The sequence below is a fragment of the Carcharodon carcharias genome, chromosome 3 (genome assembly GCF_017639515.1).
Source record: "Carcharodon carcharias isolate sCarCar2 chromosome 3, sCarCar2.pri, whole genome shotgun sequence".
Lineage (NCBI taxonomy): Eukaryota > Metazoa > Chordata > Chondrichthyes > Lamniformes > Lamnidae > Carcharodon > Carcharodon carcharias.
Genome location: NC_054469.1, coordinates 176,240,081 through 176,265,241, shown reverse-complemented (window position 1 = coordinate 176,265,241; position 25,161 = coordinate 176,240,081). Strand labels below are relative to the sequence as shown.

At 42.1% G+C, this 25,161-nt stretch overlaps 1 protein-coding gene across 7 annotated transcripts in view; it reads right to left on the bottom strand.

Moving 5' to 3' along the window:
• The window catches only part of trnau1apb (tRNA selenocysteine 1 associated protein 1b), a 99,116-nt gene that overhangs the window by 58,181 nt on the left and 15,774 nt on the right, over positions 1-25,161 (bottom strand). For 6 of the 7 annotated variants that reach the window (XM_041183871.1, XM_041183870.1, XM_041183875.1 and 3 more), the window contains exons 3-6: positions 22,323-22,422; positions 21,715-21,767; positions 9,462-9,593; positions 8,915-9,034 (exon numbers count right to left, since the gene is read on the bottom strand). In XM_041183871.1, the coding sequence (XP_041039805.1) occupies positions 8,915-9,034; positions 9,462-9,593; positions 21,715-21,767; positions 22,323-22,422 (405 nt within the window). The remainder of the gene's footprint in view (positions 1-8,914; positions 9,035-9,461; positions 9,594-21,714; positions 21,768-22,322; positions 22,423-25,161) is intronic. The other variant, XM_041183876.1, reaches the window with a different exon arrangement.

Below are 25,161 nucleotides of genomic sequence, written 5' to 3'. Positions count from 1 at the left end.
AAATGTTCTTCTTCTAATAGTGCATTAGGATCTATAACATCCACCTGAATAAAAAGCTGGGAACAGAAATAGGTTATTAGACCTCAAGTCTGCTCTGCCATTTAATTGGATAATGGCCAAACTGTACTTCAACTCCACTTAACTAACTTTGCTCCATATCCCTTGACAAAGCCAGCATGGATTTGTAAAGGGTAGCTTATGCTTTAAAAATCAGACTGAACCTTTTGAAGATCTGACTAAAGTAGTGGACAGTGAGGTGGGGGGGTTGTCTACGGTTGTTATTCAAATGGACCTGCAAAAGGCTTCTGATAAAGGCTGGGATTTTATGGCTCTGCCGCGGCTGGTTCCCCCATGGCAGATGTGGCAAGCCATTCAAATGTCCGTTGACTTCAGTGGGATCTTGGGGAGGGTCCAGAAAATTCTGGCCAATGTTTCTCATAAGAGACAGTTAGCAAAGGTTGGAGTGCATGGAATTTAAGGCAATATAAAGCCACATATCCAAATTTGATGATGACCCAAGGATAGGTGGCATTGTATAAGCAGTGTCGATAGAAGTGTAACATTACAAAGAGATATTGATAGATTAAGTGATAAAAACAAAAAACTGCGGATGCTGGAAATCCAAAACAAAAACAGAATTACCTGGAAAAACTCAGCAGGTCTGGTAGCATCGGCGGAGAAGAAAAGAGTTGACGTTTCGAGTCCTCATGACCCTTCAACAGAACTAGGTGAATCCAAGGAAGGGGTGAAATATAAGCTGGTTTAAGGTGTGTGTGTTTGGGGGGGGGGGCGGGGGGGTTGGGTGGTGGAAGAGAAGTGGAGGGGGGTGGTGTGGTTGTAGGGACAAGCAAGCAGTGATAGAAGTGATACTATCCCAAACCCCCCCACCACCACCCACCCACACACACACACACACCTTAAACCAGCTTATATTTCACCCCTTCCTTGGATTCACCTAGTTCTGTTGAAGGGTCATGAGGAATCGAAACGTCAACTCTTTTCTTCTCCGCCGATGCTGCCAGACCTGCTGAGTTTTTCCAGGTAATTCTGTTTTTGATAGATTATGTGAATGGGCAAAACTTTGGCAAATGGATTTCAGTGTAGGCAAATGTGAGATCAGCCAACTTAGACCTAAACAAGATAGAAAAGGGCACTTTATATATGTTGAAAAAGCTAGAAATAGTGGAGGTATAAAGAGACTTGAGTGTCCAGTTACGTAGATTGTAGGCACAGAAAATAATCAAATAGGCTTTTATATCTAGAGGAATAGAATACAAGTGGGTTCAAGTCATGCTTCAGTTGTACAGAGCGCTGGTTAAACTACGCCTGGAATACTGAGAGTATTTCTGCATACTACACCTTTGTAAGGTTGGACTGGCCTCAGAGAGAGTGCAAGCACGGATTTACCTGAACTTCATGGGTTAGGTTATGAAGGGAGATTAAACAAATTTAGCTTGTATTCTCTGGAATTTAGAAGATTATGGGGTAATTTGACTGAAATTTTCAAGATATTAGGAGAAACAGATAGGCTAGAGAGAGAGAGAGATATCCACTAGCTGTGTGTCCAGTACTGGGGGCATGGTCTAAAAATAGAGTCAAACCTTTCAGGGCTGAAATTAGGAAACATTTCTTCACACAAATGGTGGTAAAAGTTTGGAACTCTTGTGCAAATGGCAATTAATGCTAGATCAACTGTTAAATGCAAAACTGAGGTTGATAGATTTTTCTTAATCAAAGATATGAAGGGAAATGGGGCAATATAATGTCCAACATAATTTCTATTATCTGCTACATGCAGATAATTTTAATGAAAAATGCCAGTTACCTAAGGGTTCTGTGCTTTCAAACAATCAAAGCGATGATGCGGGTGTTGAGGTATCGTGAGAGATGCGGGAACGTGCAAATCGAGTGAGCAGCACCAAGGCAACACAGTTCTGCAGAATAGTGGGAGGCCGAGACCAGAGTGAGGGCAGGCCACGGATAACAACTTCCCATGAGTTCGACAAATTTTCCTAACCCTAACCCTAGGGCCGCATCCTGCTGCTGCTAGTATACCAGCAGTAGGTGGGCCTGTCGCCATGTGGGGAGCATGATAAGCAATCCATGCAGGGTTGCTTGTGGTCTCCTTGGAGGACCCTCATTCAAAGGGACTCAGTGCCTGAATAAGGGATCCGATATCAGGAAGGGCCTGCCGGGAGCCACCCTGCTACCCTCTTGCCATTACTTACCTCTGGCCTGGATCACCCCATGATCCTGGGCCTTGGGTGGGTGTATTTCCTATGGTAGTCATCATCTCACTGGTGGCGCTGCTGAACAAAAGAACTGCCAGCTTCTCACTGGCGGATGGGGTCCTGATCCCACAGTAGGCCTGCCAATGGCCTGTTATGGCTGTGGGGGGCCCTTGTTTAACGTCAGTCTGTTCGGGTCCAACATTTCTTTTGGGGAGGGTGCAACCAGTATGCTCCCCACCCACAAAGACCAGCCCCCGGTAGTCATAAACTGCACTCCCTCCAAGGCCTTCCTAAGGTGTGGTACCCATAGCTGCTCGCAGTACTCCAAATGTGGTCTAACAAGGATATTTTTGGCTTAAGCATGACTTATACCCCTTTGTATTGTAGACTTCTAAAGGCCAACATTCCATTAGCCTTTCTGATTATTTTATGTACCTGTGCAAATTTTAATCATCTATGTACTTGGACTAGGGAAAATCCAAAGATATTCGATAAGTGTGTCAATGGGAAGAGGATAACCAGGGAAAGAGTAAGGCCCATAAGGAACCAAGAGGGCAATCTGGGTGGAGCCAGAGGACATCACTAGAGTGTTGAATTAATACTTTTCATCCTTCTTCACCCAAGAGAATGAGGATGAAGGTATCAAACTCGGGGGTAGACAGACTGCAAGGTTCTTAAGCAAATTGATATAGGGAGTGACAAGGTATTGGAGGTGTTGGCAGGCTTAAAAGTGGACAAATCTCCAGGTCCAGATGATTTGTGTCCCAGACTGCTGAGGCAGGCAAAGGAGGAGATCGCAAGGACTCTGACCCAAATGTTTAATTCCTCTCTGGCCACGGGGGAGGTGCCAGAGGACTGGAGAACAGCTAATGTGGTTCCAATATTTAAAAAGGGTTGTAAAGATAAGCCAGGGAACTACTGGCCAGTGAGTCTCACGTCAGTGGTAGGGAAACTATTAGAGAAAATTTTGAAGGAGAGAATCTATCTCCACTTGGAGAGACAAGGTTTGATCAGGGATGGCTTTGTCAGAGGGAGGTCATGCCTAACAAATTTGATTGAATTTTTTGAGGAGGTGACCAAATGTGTAGATGAGGGTAGTGCAGTTGATGTAGTTTACATGGATTTCAGCAAAGCCTTTGACAAGGTCCCACATGGGAGACTTATAAAGAAGGCAAATGCACATGGGCTACAAGTTAATTTGATAAGGTGGATTTAAAATTGGCTTAGTTGTAGGAGACAGAGGGTGATGACAGAAGGATGATTTAGTGACTGGAAACCAGTGTTCAGTGGTGTACCACAGGGATCTGTGCTGGGTCCCCTATTATTTGTCATTTATATAAATGACATAGATGATTATGTCGGGGGGTAGGATTAGTAAGTTTCTGGATGACACAAAGATTGGCCGGGTGGTTAATAGTGAGGTTGAGTGTCTTGGGCTACAGGAAGATATAGAAGGGATGGTCAAATGGGCGGATGGAACTTAACCCTGAAAAGTAAGAGGTGATACACTTTGGAAGGAGCAATTTGACAAGGAAGTATTCAATGAAATGCATGACACTAGGAAGTTCTGAGGAACAAAGGGTCCTTGGTGTGTGTGTCCATAGATCTCTGAAGGCGGAGGGGCATGTTAGTGGGGTGGTGAAAAAGCTATATGGGACACTTGCCTTTATCAATGGAGGCACAGATTACAAAGTAGGGAGGTCATGTTGGAGTTGTATAGAACCTTGGTGAGGCCACAGCTGGAGTACTGTGTGCAGTTCTGGTCGCCACATTATAGGATGGATGTGATTGCACTGGAGGGGGTGCAGAGGAGATTCACCAGGACGTTGCCTGGGATGAAACATTTAAGTTATGAAAAGAGGTTGGATAGACTTGGGTTGTTTACCTTGGAGCAGAGAAGACTGAGGGGCCACCTGATCGAGGCTTACAAGATTATGAGGGGCATTGACAGGATGGATAGGGAACAGCTGTTCCCCTTAGTTGAAGGGTCAGTCACGGGGACATAAGTTCAAGGTGAGGGGCAGGAGGTTTGGGGGGACGTGAGGAAAAACTTTTTTACCCAGAGGGTGGTGACGGTCTGGAATGCGCTGCCTGGGAGGGTGGTGGAGGCGGGTTGCTTTACATCCTTTAAAAAGTACCTGGATAAGCACTTGGCATGTCATAACATTCAAGGGTATGGGCCAAGTGCTGGTATATGGGATTAGGTAGGTAGATCAGGTACTTCTCACGTGTCGGTGCAGACTCAATGGGCTGAAGGGCTTCTTCTGCACTGTGTGATTCTGTGACTTCCAAATCTCTCTTGACCTCCAGTGTTCCTAGCTTTTCATTATTTGGAAAGTACTCTGTTCTATCCTGCTTAGATCCAAAGTGAATGAGTTCACATTTGCCTACACCAAAATCCATTTGCAGTTTTATCCATTCACTTAATCCATCAATATCTCTGTAATTTAATGCTTCCATCTACACTGCTTACAATGCTACCTATCTTTGTGTCACTGGCAAATTTGAATATGTGGCTTTCTATCCCATCACCCAAGATGTTAATAAATAGTTGAGGCCCCAAAACAGATGGAGGACATTACTACTTACATCCCACCAACTAGAGTAGGGACAATGGGTGGTTACTCTATATCTCTTGTCATTCAGCCAATTTCTTAAACAGGTCTATTGCCTTAAATTCATGGAATTCAACTTCAGCTAACAGTCACTTATGACAAACTTTAAAATTGCCTTTTGGATGTCCAAATAAATAAGGTCCATAAATATTTCCCTGTCCTACTTAAGCCAATACTTCAAAAAATTCAAGTAGGTTCATCAGATATGACCTACCTTTATAAATCTGTACTGCCTCTCTCTGATCAGCTGAAAATTTTCAAGATGCTTAGCAATGCTATTCTTATTATAGACTAGTAATTTCCGACAACAAATGTAATTACTAAATAATATAATTCCTTGGTTTTCCTCTCTCATCCTTCTTAAATAACAGCATGACATGCATAATCTTCTAATCTAAAGGAACAGTTCCTGAATAGAGGGAACTTGTTAGGGCATCTGCAATGTTCTCACGTCCTCTAAACCTTGTGTGGAATTTGTTACGCGTTAGTGCTATTATTTGCTTCATTACTGTTATTTTGTTTATATTAATTTTGGTGAGTCACTGATTTAATATTAACTTCCTTGGAATTTCCACTTGCTGACCTCTTTCTCTGTTGTCAATACCAATGTAAAGTAATTATTCAGCATGCCACTATTTCCTTATTTTCATTGACAATATCACCATTCCCACAGTGCTCCTGACCAGGTCATTTTTTTTCTAATTTAATTGTAGAAGATTTGAGTTGATTTACCTTTGTAAGTTTCTTCTGATCCATCCTTTTTTTGGTTCTTATTCTCTGTGTTGTGACTCTTTGCTGTTCTTTGTGCTTATCCTATTCACCCCAATCTATGCTACTTCTGGCACTTTGTATGAGTCATAGAGCATAACAGCACAGAAGAAAGCCATTCAGCTTATTTGTCTAATGTTGGCTTTTCCATGTTTAGTTTTGCATGTTTTTATTTGGCATGTTTGGCTCTTGCCTCTTAGGAGTATAAACTGGCTGATTCACATTATGTTCTACGTCAAACAACTACTGAGCTTCTGTCATTTTATTGATTAACAGATTTGGCCAGTTTACTGGGGGCAATCTCTGTTTCACCCGAGAATTTTAGTAACTGTTTAATGTTTCTTTGGAACTCCCTTCCTCAAAAGTGGTGGAAACAGAGTCTTTGAATATTTTTAAGACAGAAGTAGCTAGACTCTTGATAACCGGGGTGAGGGGGGCGGGGTGTGCAAGGTTATTGGGGGTAGATGGGACCATGAAGTTGATGTTACAATCAGATCAGCCATGATCGTATTGAATGGCAGAGTAAGCTCAAGGGGCTGAGTGGCCTACTCCTCCTCATTCGTATGTTTTTCCCTTTCAAATGCTATGTCAAACTGGATCATATCATGATCGTTATTAGCTAAATGTTCATGCACTGGTTGACCATTTAACTAAATCTATCTCACTGATTATTCTCTCTCTCTCTCTTCAGGTATGATGGCTTGAGAGGGCATTGGGGACCATGGACTTCCACGTTAACCTTCCTCTATAGGCATGGATCATCTTTGCTGGTCATTACTAAATCTAACATGGCAGTTTCCCTTGTTGGTTTTAGGTTGTTTGGAGGAACACAGTGAAGGACTGTAGGTCTGGAGGAGGTTACAGAGGTAGGGAGGGGCAAAGCCATGTAGAGATTTGAACACAAGGATGGCAATGAAACTGCCACAATGAAATTTCAGACTTTAAGGTTAATTCTTTTTCTCTCCCAGGTGCTGCCTCACCTGCTGAGTATTTCCAGCAATTTGTGTTTTTATTTTGAATAAGAACTTTAAATTTGGATCGTTGCTGGCCTGAAAGTCAGTGTTGATCAGCAAGCATAGGGTTGATGAGCAAATGGGACTTCATGCAAATCATACAGCCAGCCAGGAGAGCTTTGGAATAGTCAAGACTGAAGCAGGAATGAAGGTTTTAACTGAAGATGGGTTGAAGCAGCGATATTACAGAGGTTCCAGTTGGTAGTTCAGTGCAGAAGACATAGTTAAATAGGCACCAAGTTTACAAACAATCTGAGGCAGTGGGAGTGGCCAGATAGCAGGGTGAAATTAGGTAATGGAATGGAGTTTCTGATGGGGGCTGAAGACAAAATGGTCTTCCCAATACTTAATTGGAGAAAATATCTGTTCATCCAATTTTGGATGACAGACAAGAAAAATCAGATGTAGTGGAAGGGTCATGAGAGGTGGTGGTTAGAGAGAAGTGATATCATCCACACACATATAGAATCTGATGGTATGTTTTTCAATGATTCTGTCCAGAGGCACCTTGCAGATAAGAAATAGAAAGTCAAGGGTAGATTCTTAGGAACCTCCAGAGGTAACGTTGCAGGAGCAGGAAGAGAAGCCACTCCAGGAGAAATTCTAAATAGAACACTAGCAACAATGTAAATACTCAGTACTGCATTGATTATATGCACCTAAATCGGAATAGGGCTTGAACCCACAACATTCTGAATTTGAGTTGGATGTTCTGCACACTGACAATGCTACCATAAAATCCATTAATAACATTGTGTCCACTATATTTGGCATTATATTTACTCATTATAACTACTCATTAAAATGATCAGTTTCACAACCTTCCATAAACCAAAATGGTTTGGGAATTATTCCTTTGCTCACACTAAATGATCGACAGTTGATTAGTTTGTAAAATTTTCCTACATTTCTTCCACCTAAGGTATTGATTTTCAAACATGGACTTTTGGTACAGCCTTACCCTCTGGGAGTACATATCTGTAAAATGTAATTTTAATTATCAACCTTTACTTCCCAGAATCATGTTTCACCTATCTTCTCAAACAGTGGTATTACTTAGTGATTTCTCAGTTCTCCAGTACAACACTTGTGAGCAGAGATTAGTTACATTTTTACTACAACAGCTCCTTATTTTGTTTATTTTCCCTTTTTTTAAAAATACCTTTTTTCTTATGTTCCTTTCACCTCCAGTGTCCCACTGCCCACTTTTAAAGAGAGAAAATTTAAAAATTCTGATTGTCAGAAACTTACTCCAAATAAACCTTTCAATCAATTGAGGCTCAGAGCTCAAGATTATTCTGGTCACCCATGATGCTGATGCATTTTTAATAATCTGAATCCCATTTGTGAACCGAAATCTGGTTAGTTCTTTCTTATGAACATACAAATTAGGAACAGGAGTAGGTCATTCGGCCACTCAAGTCTACTCTGTCATTTGATAAGAATTGGCTGATCTAATTGTGGCCTCAACTCCCCCTATACCCTTGTCTTCTTTGTTAGTCAAGAATCTATCTACCTCTGCCTTAAAAAAATTTAATGATCCTGCCTCCACCCACTCTCTGGGAAACAGAATTCCATAGGCTTAGGAGCCTCAGAAAACATTTCTCCTCATTGCTGTCTTAAATGGGAGGCCCCATATTTTTAGACTGCGTCCCCTAGTTCTCGTCTCTTCCACAAGAGATAGTATCCTTCCAGCAATTACTCTGTCAAGTCTCTCAGGGTCTTACATGTTTCAATAAGGTCACTTCTCATTCTTCTAAACTTCAATGGATACAGGCGTAACTGTCCAGACTTTCCCTATAAGATAACCCCTTCATTCCAGGATTCAGTCAAGTGAACCTTCTTGAAATGCAATTAAGTCCTTTCTTAAGTAAGGAGACCAAAACTGTACACAGTACTCTAGATGTGATCTCACTAATGCCCTGATAACTGTAGCAAAACATCCCTACTTTTATGTTCCATTCCCCTTGCAGTAAATGACAATAGTCCATTTATCTTCCTCATCACTTGTTGTACCTGCATAATAACTTTTTGTGATTCATGTACAGTACCAGGACACCCTGATCCCTCTGTACTGCAGAGTTCTGCATTCTCTCTCTATTTATACTCCACCTGCCAAATTTTTGCCGAGTCACTTAACAGCCATATTTCCAGATTCCTTTTGTCCTCTTCTCAGCTTATTTTCCTACCTATTTTTGTGCCATCAGCAAATTTAGTAACTATATATTTGGTCCCTCCATCCAAGTCATTATTAAGATTTGTTATTCCATTTCCCATGCCAGCTTACCTTTTTGGCACTGCTATACTTATTCGGATGGGTTTTCCTCCTAATCCTTTGCTGTTCTGACATTCTTCCAAAGCTTTTTTCTGTTCTGCTTCATCAGAAAACCTGACAAACCCAAAACCTCTAATAAAGGAAAAAGAACAAAGAACTGTTACATTGCATCACATTGCATGGAATGAACTGACTTGAATCAACAGATTGTAAATAGTTTGATCCACATAATATTAGAGTTATTACTTTACATCTGAGGTATCATCAGTCCAAGTATTTGGTGTCCTTGTTAATCCTAGCTGGGACAAAAAGAACGTTCTTATTCAATGTATGGCATGATTTTCATTAGCCATTGTGGTTTATAAAAACGGGCTGTTTCATAGCACATGACAAAATGGCCATTTAATAATCATTAAGTTACAACTAAATTTCAGTGTTTAATACCAAAACATATAAATTACATTGATAATTGCAGTTTGCTGAGATGTCTTTCCTGTTAAGGTCTCTGTAGAAGTATACAAGAACTTTAAGTATTGATATCACAAAGCAGTTACAGTACCTTGAGTTCCCAGATGTGTCTGTCACCACTTTTCCACCTCTACAAGATGGATATTTTTTCACAAAGTAATCATACAGATGAAAATCATCAACTTCAGAAGAGAGATCACCCACAAATATGGAATATTCCTGTCTGTTGAATAAGACATATTTGCAGTGAAAATGCAGCTGGAGTGAAGGGTGACAGAAGCAATAAATTCTGCATTCCAACAATTGACCTTAGAAAGATGATGCACTTTGAAAGTGTTTCTATAAAGTTTAATTGTAAACATTATATAAAAAAACACTAATATGCTCATATTAAATGCAAAGGTTCAAACTAATATGTATATAAAAGCTTGAGGTTATCTGTTTTCTGTTTTTCACCTTGGTACAGATATTAGTGGGGTATAAAGCAAAAGTTAAATCCTTGTGTAGATTTCTCGGGGTCTCCACTGCCCTGAACAAACAGCTACCATATTAAACTATCAGGGGCATTTAAATTGAGTATAAGTGATTCAGGAGTGTCTTCTGATTTCAGGAGTATCTCCTGGCAAGTCAACTTACAAGTTATGCCCAACACCTCCAGATGGAGTTTTTTTTATTACACTTCTGTATAATCAATCAGGAAGTCACCTAGCTGATGTTTATCAGACTGTCGTCAAAAGATTCTGCAACTAGTGACCATTACATTCTCTCAGGCCTGCAGCAGTCCAATTTCCTCCTTTGATTTGAGGTGCAAATCAGGGGTATCCTTGCACTAGGGGCTTGAATGACTTGAATTCTGAAATGCATGCAAATTCACATCAATTCAGGTGAAGCTATTTCATTACTCCAGCTGTGCTTGGTAGAATGGTGGAAAATAAGCATCTTTGTTTTTAAAATGTTAATTGAATTACACCTTCCAATGACATTGCACCTCAAATTGTGGCCTTATGAGATAACCATTGAGCAAAAAATGCTGAACTGGGTCATGTTTTGTCCACAAGAAGCAGGACAAATCAAATCCGGCCAACTATCATCCCACCAGCTAACTCTTAAACATCAGCAAAGTGCCGCAAGGTGTTGTGGATAGCACTATCAAACAGCACTTATGTGGCAATATCCAGCTTGCTGATACTCAGCTTGGGTTCCACCAGGTCACTCAGCTCCTGACCTCATTACAACATTGGTCCAAACATGGACAAAAAAGCTGAATGCAAGAGGGGAGGTGTGAGTGACTGCCCTTGATATCAAAGCCGCATTTGATTGAGTGTGGCATCAAGCAGTCCTGGCAAAACTGAAGTCAATGGGCATAGGTAGAAAACTCACCACTGGTTGGAATCATGCCTAACACAAAGGAAGATGGTTGTGGTTGTTGAAAGCAAATGATCTCAATCCCAGGACATCACTACAGGCATTCCTCGAGGTAGTGCCCTAGTGTCTTTAGCCGGTTCATCAATGATCTTCCCTCCATCATAAGGTCAGAAGTGGGGATATTCACAAACGATTGCTCAATGTTCAGAGCCATTCACAACTCCTCAGTTAATGAAGCAGTCCATGTCTATATTCAGCAAGACCTTGACAACATTCAAGTTTGGGCTAATAACGTTCATAGCACACAAGTGCCAGGTAATGAAAGTCTCCAATAAAAAAGAATCTACTCTTGACATTCAAGGCACTATCATCGCTGAATCATTGACCCAAAACTGAACTGGACGAGTTACGTAAAAACAATGGCTACAAGAGCAGGTCAGAGGCTGGGAATTCTGCAGCGAGTAGCTCACTACTGACTCCCCAAAGCCTGTCCCAAAGAGTGTGATGGAATACTCTCCACTTGCCTGGTGAATGTGGCTCCAACGACACTCAAGCTCAACACCATTTAGGATGCATGGACTGCAATGGTTCAAGAGGGTGGCTCACCACCACCTTCTCAAGGGCAATTAGGGATGGGCAATAAATGCTGGCCTAGAAAGAGAAGTCCACATCCCGTGAAAGAAAAAAAGAAAGGACAAAGCAGCCCATTTGATTCACACCCTATCCACCATGTTAAACATTCACTCTTCTACCAGTGAAGCACAGTGCCAGTAGTGTGTACAATAAACAAGATGCACTGTAGCAACTCGCCAAGGTTCCTTCAACAAACACCTGTGAGTCATTTTGACTCGGAACTATATTATCGTTCCTTCACTGTCACTGGATCAAAATCCTGGAACTCCCTAATAGTATTGTGGGTGTACCTGCAAAACCAGATGAACTAAAGCAGTTCAAGAATGTGGCTCACCACCACTTTCTCAAGGGCAATTAAGGATGAATAACAAGTGCTGGCGTAGCTAGTAACACTCACATTCCATGAAAGAATTAAAATAACACTTCTGTTAAGATAGCAGTTCAAGTGAATAAATACAAACAAATCAAAAACAGCACAAAGTAGCAATGAGGAAAGAATAAAAAGCAGAAGATCAAGCAATAAAATCCCTCAATTGTTTTTTTGAAAGCTCATGAACCAGTATGTGTCATGGAATCATCCAATCGAATTTAGCAAATAATTTGATAATGTTTGTCGTCAACATTTTCCTATTTCCACTAGATCATCATATGGAATTAGAATTAACATCTACGTTGCAGTAAAACATTAAAATTACAAACTTCTGGAAAATATTAACTTGGAAAAAATTACAAGAGCAAAATACTGTAGATGCTAGAAAAATGCTGGAAATACTCATCAGTCCAGGCAGCATCTGTGGAGAAAGAAATGAAGTCAGCAGCCTGAATTCTCGCTCCTGCATCCAGAGTGCAGAGTCGGGGCAATTCCTGGCTCAGCAAACCCAACAAGTGAAAAATTGCCCTAGAATTACAGATTTTCAATGCGGGCAGGCCAGGTTTTATAGGCATCATTGCAGGTGACCCCAGAAACAGTGTGGAGGCAGGCTAGACGGAAGGCCTGCTTCAGTGCATCAGCACTTCATCAAAGCAATAAGAAGAAATAATAAAGCAGAAAACAGCTCTCCAGTCTTCACCTCCTCACACACACATACTCCCTATGCCAACCTATGCAACTCTTCCCATCCCGCATGGCCCCTCATATCCTCCAAGACAACCTATGACCCTCTACACACTATCCTTTACCCATACACCTATCATACACCCAATATCCACCATGGGCACACCCAGGACCCATGCTGCAATTAAATTAAGTTCTTAAGTATCTAGTCGTGAACTCGCTATTTTTTTTAAAAACTCTGTGATAAAAACCCATTCACTACATTTTCCTTTAATCTCTTATGTCCTTTGACATTCAATGACATCATCTTCACTGAATCCCCCACTATCAACATCCTGGAGATTACTATTGACCAGAAACTGAACTGGACAAACCATATTAATACAGTGGCTACAAGAGCAGGTCAGAGGCTAGGAATCCTGCAACAAGTAACTCACCCCCTGACTCCCCAAAGCCTGTCCATCATCAACAAGGCGCAAGTCAGGAGGTGATGGAATACTCTCCACTTGCCTGGATGAGTGCAGCACCCAACAACACTCAAGAAGTTTGACACCATCAAAGACAAAGTAGCTGACTGATTGGCACCCCATCCACCACTTTCAACATTCATTCCATCCACCACCAACGCACAGTGGCAGCATCTACAAGGTGCATTGCAGGAACTTACCACACCTCCTTCTAAACCCAAGGCCACTACCATCTAGAAGGATGTGGGCAGTAGACACAGTGGAACACCACCACCTGAAAGTTCCCCTCCAAGCCACACAACTTCCTGACTTGGAAATATATCGCCGTTCCTTCACTGTCGCTGGGTCAAAATTCTAGAATTCCCTCCTGAACAGCACTGTGGGTGTACCTACACCACATGGAATGCAGCTGTTCAAGAAGACAGCTAACCACCACCTTCTCAAGGGCAATTAGAGATGGGCAATAAATGCTGGCCTAGCTACGGCTCCCCCCATTCCACGAATACATTTTTAAAAAGAGCGCCGGAATTCATAGCCCCATTTGGAGCTGTCAATCAAATTGTGAACTGACAGGCACCCCACTGTGATAATGAAAGGTTGTGAAATCAGTTATGCAGCTCTAATCCTGTAATTATAACCCTCAGGCAGAGGTGGAATGAAATAGCAAGCACTGAATTTTTTAACACAGCGGACAGTTTTTTAAAAATATATAAACGGCAGGAGTTTTAAATGCCTTGACAGCTTGACAACTCCCTTTTACAGTTCTGTTGACAGTTCCTTTTACTGGCTCTTCTTTAAAATTCTTTCATGGGCGTCACTGGAAAGGCCAGCATTTATTGCCCATCCCTAATTGGCCTTGAAGTGAGTGGCTTGCTCAGCCATTTCAGAGGGCAGTTAAGAGTCAACCACACTGATATGAGTCTGGAGTCACATATAGACCAGATAAAGACAGCAGATTTCCTTACCTAAAAGACATTACTGAACCAGATGGGTTTTTATGACAATTGGTGATGGTTTCATGGTCACCATTACTGAGACAAACTTTCAATCCCAGACTTATTTACTGAATTTAAATTCCACCAGCTGCCATGGTGGGATTCAAATCTATATCCCCCAGAGAATCAGCCTGGTCCTTAATGGATTATTAGTCCAGTGGCATTATCACCAAGCCACCGTCTCCTCCTTTTGACAGCTCTGTTGACAGTTCTTTTGAAAGCTCTCTTGAAAGCTCCTTTTGACAGCTCAAATGGGCTTGACAGTTCCAATGGGTTTATGCACTTTTTACATACATTCACGTCTACTTTTAAAAATCCCAAAGGGCACCTGACCTCCCACAAAGACGTACTGGGACCATATCCAAAAGGGTTCCCTACCTTTCCAAAGAGTTCCAGCAGCTTTAGACTTTCTCCTACCAGGTCTGAAGTGCACAAGTCATGTTTTGGACATCCCACGAGCAAAAATCAAATCAGCCTGAGGCAGCTGCACTTTACCATGTGCAGTTGTCTCTGTGAACCATGTATGTGCAACTTTGAACTTGCCCCCATCACTTGCTGTGAAAATAGTAGGTGTCATGTTCCAAGGCGGAACTTATGAATTCGGACCTCCACCACCATTTTAGTAACAACAGAGAAGCTTTTCATTTTTACAAAAACTCAGGCCTACGTTTCAAGTTGATTACCTTGCAGTAGAACTGGAAGAAGTTAGAGATGCCTTCCATCCTGTCACAACCTTACCTTTTTGTCTTTCCTCCCCTCCCACTGTACATGCTGCATATTGCTGACTTTTCTAGTGGGCCATAATTTCTGTAGAATGGCAATCAGAGTCAGATTGTCACTCCACTCCTAGTTATTTACCCTAAAATGAGGCCTGACCTTCCAACTCAGGCTGGATGAGAAAAGTGCAGCAGGTTCCCGAGGCCTTGTGTTGAGTGCAGCTGAGTTGGAGGAAGACACGCCCCTTTTATTACAGCACTCGCTGCCATAATCTGGTAGGTTTGAAGGTCCAGTCAATTTGAGAAACATAGGAAATAGGAGCAGCAACAGGTCATTTTGCCCTTCGAGCCTGCTCCACCATTCTCCTGTGCTCTCTCCATACCCCTTGACATAAATCTATTTCCTTCTTACCACAACCCTCAGTGGTAGAGAATTCCATAGATTCACACCCTCTGAGTGAAGAAGTTTCTCCTCATCTCAGTCCTAAATGGTCTACCCCGCATCCTGAGACTGTGACCCCTTGTTCTAGACGCTCCCCCAGCCAGAGGAGATATCATCCCTGCATCCAGCCAGAGGAGATATCATCCCTGTCAGAATTTTATATGTTTCAATGAGATCCCTTCTCACCCTTCTCAATTCCAGTGAATACAGGCCTAATCGGCCCAGAAGCCAGGAAGACGGTAAGTTTGTAAGGTAAGAGGGTAGTAGATGTTGGGGATGGGGGGCATGGTCGGGTGGTCAGTGTGGAGGGGGCCGTTGGGAGGTCAGTGGTTCAGTGTTCAGTGGGAGTTCAAGGGTAATTGAGGGTGGGTAAGGTTGTCCAGCGTACTGGGGAGGGCATCCGGGGTTTTCGGTGTGTAGTTGGAATGAGAGGTGGGGTGGATAGTTGGGGGATGGGAGGGTAGTCTTGGGGGGGGGGGGGGGGGGTGTAGGCGGAAGGGGTGGAGGTAGTGTTGGAGGGGTGGGTGGGGGTGGTGTCAGAGGGCTTGGACTGCAGTCGGAGAGGATGGGGTGCAGTAGGAGTGGGTTAGAGGGTAGTTGGGAGGGTGGGGTTGTAGTTGGGGCATGGGCAAAGTAGTCGGGGGCACTGGGAGGGCAGCCTTGGGGTGTAGTTGGGGGCGTAGTTGTGGGGGGTACCGTGGAGTGGGGGGGGAGGGGTTCCTTGGAGGGGTGGGGGGTGAAGGGAGCCCCATGTGGGGGTTGGGGGGAGATGGGCAGGGGTGGGTGGGTTTGTACAAGAGATACCCAAAAGTTAGTAATGGTTTTAATACTTCTAACTTTTCCTGGATAACTATTACTGTAAGACAATCAGAACCATCTGAAGTTTGTAAATTAAACCCAAGTGCAGGGCAATTGTCTGACAGAAGTTTAACTTCCTGGGCAATTGCCATGCAATCTTTACATGGGGACTTCCAGTGTGGGGTGGGTACCCCAGCGCATCTTTGGGGTAGCCCCCAGGTACAACACCCCAGAGAACAGAAGTTTTGGCCCGAGTAAAGGCCAGAGAGGGTCAAGAGTTCCTTGAGTTTGTTCAGGAAAATCTTCCACACTAGTATGTTTCCAGTCTAATGAAGAAGGAGGCATTGCTGGACCTGATTCTTGGGAATGAGCTGGGCCAAATAGATTATGTATCAGAAGGGGAACATTTAGGGAACAATCATCATTGTATCATCAGGTTTAGCTTGGCTATGGAAAAGGACAAAGAGCAAACCACAGTAAGAATAATTAACTTGGGGAAAGCCAACTTCAATGGGGTAACGGAGGATCTGATCCAGATAAATTTAAATCAAACATTAACAGGCAAAACTGTAACTAAAGAAGAGATAGTTCAAGTAGAGTCGAGATATATTTCCATAAAGGGGAAAGGTAGGGCAAACATCTTCCTGGAAGACAAAAGGGATACAGATTAAGATGAAACAGAAACTGTGCTTATACAGATGCCAGGTGGATCATACAACTGAGAACCAGGCTGAATATAGAAAATTCAGAGTGGAACTGAATAAGGAAATAAGAGAAACAAAGAGTGAGTCTGAGAAGATGCCAACATCTAAAAGTCTTCTATAGGTACATAAATAGTATAAGGGCGATAATAGGAGGAGTGGGGCCGATTAGGAACCAAAAGGGGGATTTTATGCATGGAGGCAGGGGGAATGGCTGACATATTAAATTAATACTTTGCATCTGTTTTTCCCAAGGAAGAAGATGCTGCGCAGGTCACAGTGGAAGAGGAGGTAGTTCAGTCATTTGAAGGGTTTAACTTGATAAGGAGGATGTATTGGATAGGCTATCTGTACTTGAAGTTGATAAGGCACCAGGGCCAGATGAGAAGCATCCAAGGGTTTGAAGGAAGTGAGAGCAGAAATTATGGAGGCACTAACCATTTTTCAGTCTTCCTTAGACTCAAGGGTGGTGCCAGAGGACTGGAGAGTTGCAAATGTTATAGCTTTGTTCAAGAAAGGGTGTAACTCTATCAAGTACAAACACGTTTCCATTCTGTATTCATTCAGTAACTCCTTCGAGTACAAACACGTTTCCATCTGTTCCTATTCAGATGAAGTTATATTGTTTCATAGTTTACCATTGTGAGATTTGAACTCTTGATCTTGGGGTTACAAACCCAGTACCATAACCACTTGGCTATTTAGGCCAAGCCAGAAATGGTGTAACTCTTTCGAGTACAAACCCATTTCCATCTGTTTCAGATGAAGTTACATTGTTTCATAGTTTGCCATTGTGAGATTTGAACTCTTGATCTTGGGGTTACAAACCCAGTACCATAACCACTTGGCTATTTAGGCCAAGCAACACATTTCCATCTGTTCCTATTCAGATGAAGTTACATTGTTTCATAGTTTGCCATTGTGAGATTTGAACTCTTGATCTTGCGGTTACAAACCCAGTACCATAACCACTTGGCTATTCAGGCCAAGCAAAAATAGGTTCTCTGACAGTTTTTCATAGTTTGCCATTGTGAGATTTGAACTCTTGATCTTGGGGTTACAAACCCAGTACCATAACCACTTGGCTATTTAGGCCAAGCCAGAAATGGTGTAACTCTTTCGAGTACAAACCCGTTTCCATCTGTTCCTATTCAGATGAAGTTACATTGTTTCATAGTTTGCCATTGTGAGATTTGAACTCTTGATCTTGGGGTTACAAACCCAGTAACTCTTTCGAGTACAAACCCGTTTCCATCTGTTTCAGATGAAGTTACATTGTTTCATAGTTTGCCATTGTGAGATTTGAACTCTTGATCTTGGGGTTACAAAGCCAGTAACTCTTTCGAGTACAAACCCGTTTCCATCTGTTTCAGGTGAAGTTACATTTTTTCATAGTTTGCCATTGTGAGATTTGAACTCTTGATCTTGGGGTTACAAACCCAGTAACTCTTTCGAGTACAAACCCGTTTCCATCTGTTTCAGATGAAGTTACATTGTTTCATAATTTGCCATTGTGAGATTTGAACTCTTGATCTTGGGGTTACAAACCCAGTACCATAACCACTTGGCTATTTAGGCCAAGCCAGAAATGGTGTAACTCTTTCGAGTACAAACCCGTTTCCATCTGTTTCAGATGAAGTTACATTGTTTCATAGTTTGCCATTGTGAGATTTGAACTCTTGATCTTGGGGTTACAAACCCAGTAACTCTTTCGAGTACAAACCCGTTTCCATCTGTTTCAGATGAAGTTACATTGTTTCATAGTTTGCCATTGTGAGATTTGAACTCTTGATCTTGGGGTTACAAACCCAGTACCATAACCACTTGGCTATTTAGGCCAAGCCAGAAATGGTGTAAAGGTATGCCCAGCAACTACAGGTCAATCAGTTTAACCTCAGTGCTGCAGAAGCTTTTAGAAATGATAGTTTAGGACAAAATTAACAGTCACTTGGACAAACGTGGATTAATTAAGGAAAGCCAGTAGGGATTCGTTAATGGAAAATCGTGTTTAATTAACCTGCTTGAGTGTTTTGATGAGATAACAGAGAGGGCTGATGAGGGCTGAAACTTTTGAATTGTTATTTCTGATGCCCGATGATGCACTCCAGCTCCCCTATCCAGTTGATGTCATGCACATGGACTTCCAAAAGGCATTTGAGAAGTGTCACACAACAGACTTGTAAGCAAAGTTAGAGCTCAAGGAATAAAAGGGACAGTAGTATCACAGATACAAAACATTTTATAATGTAAAAAATTAGTTATTTTGTGTTAGGCCTGCAAGAAGTTTTTGATTTATTCACAAAGTGAGACACTACAAACGTACAACTCCAAACTGTACAACCAGTCTCAATAAGTGTCTCTTTATACCTCTTTTTGGCACCCAAATACCCTTTAAATCCCCATGTGAAAGGGGAACTGTAATGAGAACAAAAACTTTAAAGGAAACTTTTGAATTGTTATTTCTGATGCCCGATGATGCACTCCAGCTCCCCTATCCAGTGCCCATTGGTCATGGAAGGCTTCAAGCGTATCGGTGGACCCTGTTCCCTCTCCAGGGACATTCAGGTATGGATGTAACCACAGAAGAGAGGCAGGCTATCATAGAGTTATAGAGTCATAGAGGTATACAGCACAGAAACAGGCCCTTCGGCCCATTGTGTCCATGCCAGCCTATCTATTTTAATCCCATTTTCCAGCACTTGGCCCGTAGCCCTGAATGCCATGGCATTTCAAATGCTCATCTAAATGCTTCTTAAATGTTGTGAGGGTTCCTGCCTCTACCACCCCCTCAGATTCGAATCACCCTCTGGTTGAAAACATTTTTCCTCAAGTCCCCTCTAAACTTCCTGCCCCTTACCTTAAATCTATGCCGTCTGGTTATTGACATCTCCACCAAGGGGAAAAGTTTCTTCCTAGCTACCCTATCTATGCCCCTCATAATTTTGTATTCCTCTATCAGGTCCCTCCTCAGCCTTCTCTGCTCTAAGGGAAACAACCCTAGCCTATCCAGTCTCTCTTCATAGCTGAAACAGGCAACATCCTTGTGAATCTCCTCTGCACCCTCTCCAGTGCAATCACATCCTTACGATAGTGTGGTGACCACAACTGCACACACTACTCCAGTTGTGGCCTAACTAGCATTTTATACAGCTCCAACATAACCTCCCTGCTCTTATATTCTATGCCTCGGCTAATAATGGTAAGTATCCCATATGCCTCATTAAGCACCTTATCTACCTGAGCTGCTGCCTTCAGGGATCTATGGACATGTACACCAAGTTCCCTCTGATCCTCTGTACATCCTAGGGTCCTCCAATTCATTGCGCATTCCCTTGCCGTTTTAGTCCTCCTAAAAGGCATCACACTTCTCAGGATTAAATTCCATTTGCCACTGCTCTGCCCATCTTACCAGCCCATCTATTTCATCCTGTAATATAATACTTTCCTACTCACTATTTACGACACCACCAATTTTCATGTCATCTGCGAACTTATTGATCATACCTCCTATATTCATGTCTAAATCATTAATGTATGCTACAAACAGCAAGGGTCCCAGCACTGATCCCTGCGGTACACCAGTCATCACTTCCAATCACAAAAACAAACTTTGACCATCACCCTCTGCCTCCTGCCACTAAGGCAATTTTGGATCCAATTTGCCAGATTGCCCTGGATCCAATGGGCTCTTATCCTCTTGACCATTCTCCCATGCGGGACACAAACCATCTGTCTCTTTATGTGCACAAGTAACCATCCAATGAGTGTCCCCCACCTCTCTACACTTAACCTTAATTTATATAATTAACACATGGGAGGTGCAGTTTTCATTTTGTTCCTGTAGAACTATAATACTTAGAGGACATACCAACACAATGTCACTGACAGCCAAAAAAGCAGGAATGGCATGTTCTAGCCCCTCCAGAAAAATGATATAATGCCTGTCCATAGTTTGTATCATGTGCAGTGTTACTTTATAACTTGTATATTGTGCATTGCTGGTTTACATAGTAACACATTGCAAATGTATATAAATTTAATAAACTAGTACTAGTACAGTACTAGTCTACAGATTCTAAATTGTGTGGGGATGGTCTATAGTTTAGAGTACGTAGGGCTTGTTAATTTATTTGAAAGTACTTTTTACTGAATGGATAATATCACAACAGTCAGGCTTGGACTGATACGTGGCAAGCTACATTCGTGCCACACAGGTGCCAGGCAATGACCAAGGGAGAATCCAACCATCTCTCCTTGACATTCAATGGCATTACCATTGCTGAATCCTCCACTATTAATATCCTGGGGGTTAACATTGACCAGAAATTGAACTGGACCAGCTGTGGGTACAAAGGCAGGTCAGAGGCTGGGAATTCTGCAGCAAGTAACTCACCTCCCGACTCCCCAAAGCCTGTCCACCATATACAAGGCACAAGTTAGGAGTGTGATGGATGAATGCAGCTCCAACAATGCTCAAGAAGCTCAACGCCTTCCACTTGGTTGGTGCACCCATCTACCACTTTCAACATTCATTCTCTCCACCACAGTGGCAGCAGTGTGTACCATCTACAAGAAGCACAGCAGCAACACACCAAGACTCGTTCGACAGCACCTTCCAAACCCACAGCCTCTACCACCTATAAGAACAAGGGCACGGGAGCACCACCACCTGACCACCTCCAAGCTCCCCTCCAAGCCACACACCATCCTAACTTGGAACCAGATCAACGCTCCTTCACTTTCGCTGGGTCAAAATCCTGGAACTCCCTCCCTAACAGCACTGTGGGTGTACCTACAACACATGAACTGCAGCGATTCAAGAAGGCAGCTCACCACCACCTTCTCAAGGACTATTAGGGATGGGCAATAAATGCTTGCCTAGCCAGTGATGCACTCATCCCGTGAAAAGAGTTCTTAAAAAATTACTTTAAACAAAAAAAACTTTGCTATTGTGCTGAACATCTGCGTCATTGGTACAACTCAATTGCAAATTTTAAAGGGCTGTAGTTTTACAATTGGATTAGAATTTTCTTGACTTCCATTATTAGAGTAGTTTTTTTCACATTAAAGGTCTCCAACTAGTCTGCTTTTGCACCTAATGAAACTTGGTGTAAATGGAAAATAATGGAATACGGAGAAAAAAAGAAGTTAAAACGGACAAAAAAATACATACCCTGCATCTGGTTTTTTTCCATAGGTTGCATAATTTAACTTGAATTTCTTGGGCTGTACATTTGAAACAAGGAAAATTAAGATTACATAGATATCAATTTTTAAATAAGTAAAACGAAAGACTGCACTAATAAAGCACCTTTCATGATTACAGGACATCTCAAAGCATTTACATCCAACGAAGAAGTTCTGAAGTGTTGTCATTGTTATAATATAGGAAATGCAGCCAGCCAATTTGCAAATAGCAAGGTCACACAAACAATAATGTTATAATGATCAAATAAACTGTTTCAGTGGTGTTGATTGAGGGATAAATAATGATCTGGACACTGGGGGGTAACTCCCCTGCCCTTCTTTGAAATAATACCATGGGATCTTTTACGTACACCTGAGAGGGCAGATAGGTCCTCAGTTTAATGTCTCATCTGAAAGATGGCACCTCCAACAGTGCAGCACTTCCTCAGTACCACACTGGAGTGTCAGTCTTGATTTTGTACTCAAGTCCTGGAGTGAGAGTTAAACGCACAACCTCTGACTCTGAGGCAAGAGTGCTACCAACTGAGCCATGGCTCCATACAACAATGATAAATGTCTAATGAAGTGGTTTACCGGATTTGAACCTGGCAAAGGCTTCCCATTCAGTTTATGGAGACAACGATCAGCGCTGGTTTGGTCAGCTAACTCCACAAAGCAATATCCTGCGAGTGTTCTGAAACCAAACCAGACATGAATGTACAGAGTACCAACATCTACAGATCCATGGAGAGCAATACAATCACAATTCTTTTTCACTGCAATACTTAAAAAGGCTTCAAAGCTGAATGTTAATTAAGCAGCGCAAAAAAAATTCATATTATGATCTGTAGTAGTTTTGGTAACAGCACTTAGCAAAGTCTTTCCTGTGAATAAAATTTTTCTAGGGTAGCATTTTACAAGTCTAAGACACTGTCCACTAACTCAGCCACCTAGCTATTCCTCATAACATGAGTGCTGACAGGATACTTAAACCTAAGATGCCAACACAGGATCACTGTACTGAAACTTTAACTCTGTTTCTCTCCACAGACGCTACCTGACTTGCTGAGTATTTCCAATATTTTCTGTTTTTGTTTCAGCCAAGATCATCATGCCTGCACTTGACATGCATACACACACATTGTCCAGCAATGAAATCCCGAGCCCACATTCCACACCAAGAGTGCTGATAAAATTTGTCCCCCTTTCCAGCTTAATTCAGTTTATTTAGCACATGTGGGGATCATAGCCTTGTGGCATTTCCTGGTCTACATAGCTTAGTACTGGATGCTCTCCTTTCAAGGACTCTACTAAGCTATTGTTATGACCTAGCAGTTGGTAGAGTTATTTAAAAATCCCAGAGGGAAACTTAAAAATATATGTTTGACAGTTGTTTAAAGTGATATGTTTGAGATGAAACTATAAATTCAGGATCATAGAACCATAGAAAAGTTACAGTATAGAAGGAGGCCATTTGGCCCATCTTGTCCAGGCCAACCCGAGGACACCCAGGTGCCCTTTCTAATCCCACCTTCCTGCACCCGGCCCATAGCCCTGCAGCTTACAGCACTTTAGGTGCAGATCCTGGTACTTTTTAAAAGAGTTTAAAGTTTCTGCCTCTACCATCAACTTGGGCAGCGAATTCCAGACACCCACTACCCTCTGGGTAAAAAAGTTCTTCCTCATGTCCCCTCTACACCTTCTGCAACTTATCTTGAATCTATGTCCCCTGGTTCTAGAATTCTCCTTCAAGGGAAACAATTTTATCCTGTCCATTCTATCGATTCATACCACCAGTTCTCAAGAGGTTTTATATTAAACTAAATGAAATATTTTAGTAATTTACACAAGTTAAATATATACACAAGGTTACTAATTACTACTACCATAACTTTTAACAAATTCCCAAACTAATCTCCATTAAGGCAACAGCACGCATAGACTTAACCAGACCTCAGGCAAAGCATTTTCACCTTGCAAATTCAAAATGAGGTTCCTTTCACTTTGGTTCCTGTGGAGACCATTATAGGTTTACAGTTACTTTAATCTTACATTGCATCTGCCCTGCACACACAAAACTCCTATCCTTATACCTAGCATATCTCATTGAATGTAAATTCTCATTGTATCACTAGCCTCTTCAAACTTCACCCCTTCTAATAATAAAAACACCTTTCATAGTACCAATTTTATTAGTAAAATAAGCATATTGCTTGGTCTCTGCTAGCTAGGTGACAGATTTCACCCCACTTCTTGAATGCTCTATTCAAAAAAATGCAAATGCACCCTACCTCTCTTAAATTTCAAAACTAATACACATCAAAGCACCCAGACTAGCTGGCTTTAATCTAATTAAGACACATCCACAAACTTAACTTCTATTTTAAAACAGAAATGTTTTCCAATAATATTATATACATTAATAGCTTCAGGACATCCCCCCTCCCTGTTGAAAAATGAACCGTCATAATTCTAAAAGATGGCTTAATCTTAATAACCGATCTCATACTATCTTTTTTTATTCATCCACAGGATGTGGGCTTCGCTGGCTGGGGCAGCAATAATTGCCCATCCCTACTTGCCCTTGAGAAGGTGATGGTGAGCTGCCTTCTTGAACCGCTGCAGTCCATTTGGTGTAGATGCATCCACAGTGCTGTTAGGAAGAGAGTTCCAGGATTTTGACCCAGCGACAGTGAAGGAATGGCGATATATTTCCAAGTCAGGATGGTAAGTGGCTTGGAGGGGAACTTCCAGGTGGTGGTGTTCCCATCTATCTGCTGCCCTTGTCCTTCTAGATGGTAGTGGTTGTGGGTTTGGAAGGTACAGTCGAAGAAGGCTTGATGAATTCCTGCAAGATGGTACACACAGCTGCTACTGTGCGTCAATGGTGGAGGGAGTGAATGTTTGTGGATGTGGTGCCAATCACACAGGCTGCTTTGTCTTAGATGGTTGTCAAGTTTCTTGAGTGATGTGGAAGCTGCACACATCCAGGCAAGTGGGGAGTATTCCATCACACTCCTGAATTGTGCCTTGTAGATGGTGGACAGGCTCTGAGGAGTCTGGAGGTGAGTTACACGTCGCACAATTCCTAGCCTCTGACCTGATATTGTAGCCACAGTATTTATATGGCTAGTCCAGTTCAGTTTCTGGTCAATGGTAACGCCGAGGATGTTGATAGTGGGGGATTCAGTGATGGTGATGCCACTGAACAACAAGGGGTGATGGTTGGATTCTCTCTTGTTCTCCTATACTTGTCAGAGATACCTTGTATCTCCTATATTAATTACGCTATTACATTACCAGATGCATGCATTAAAATAACAATATATATACACAAGTCCTTGGTATCAACAGAAATCACTCCAATTCAGTGTTCAGGGTTTTAAAAATGTCCAAGTTTCCATTAAGCTTCAGACTCTTGATAACGCATCTT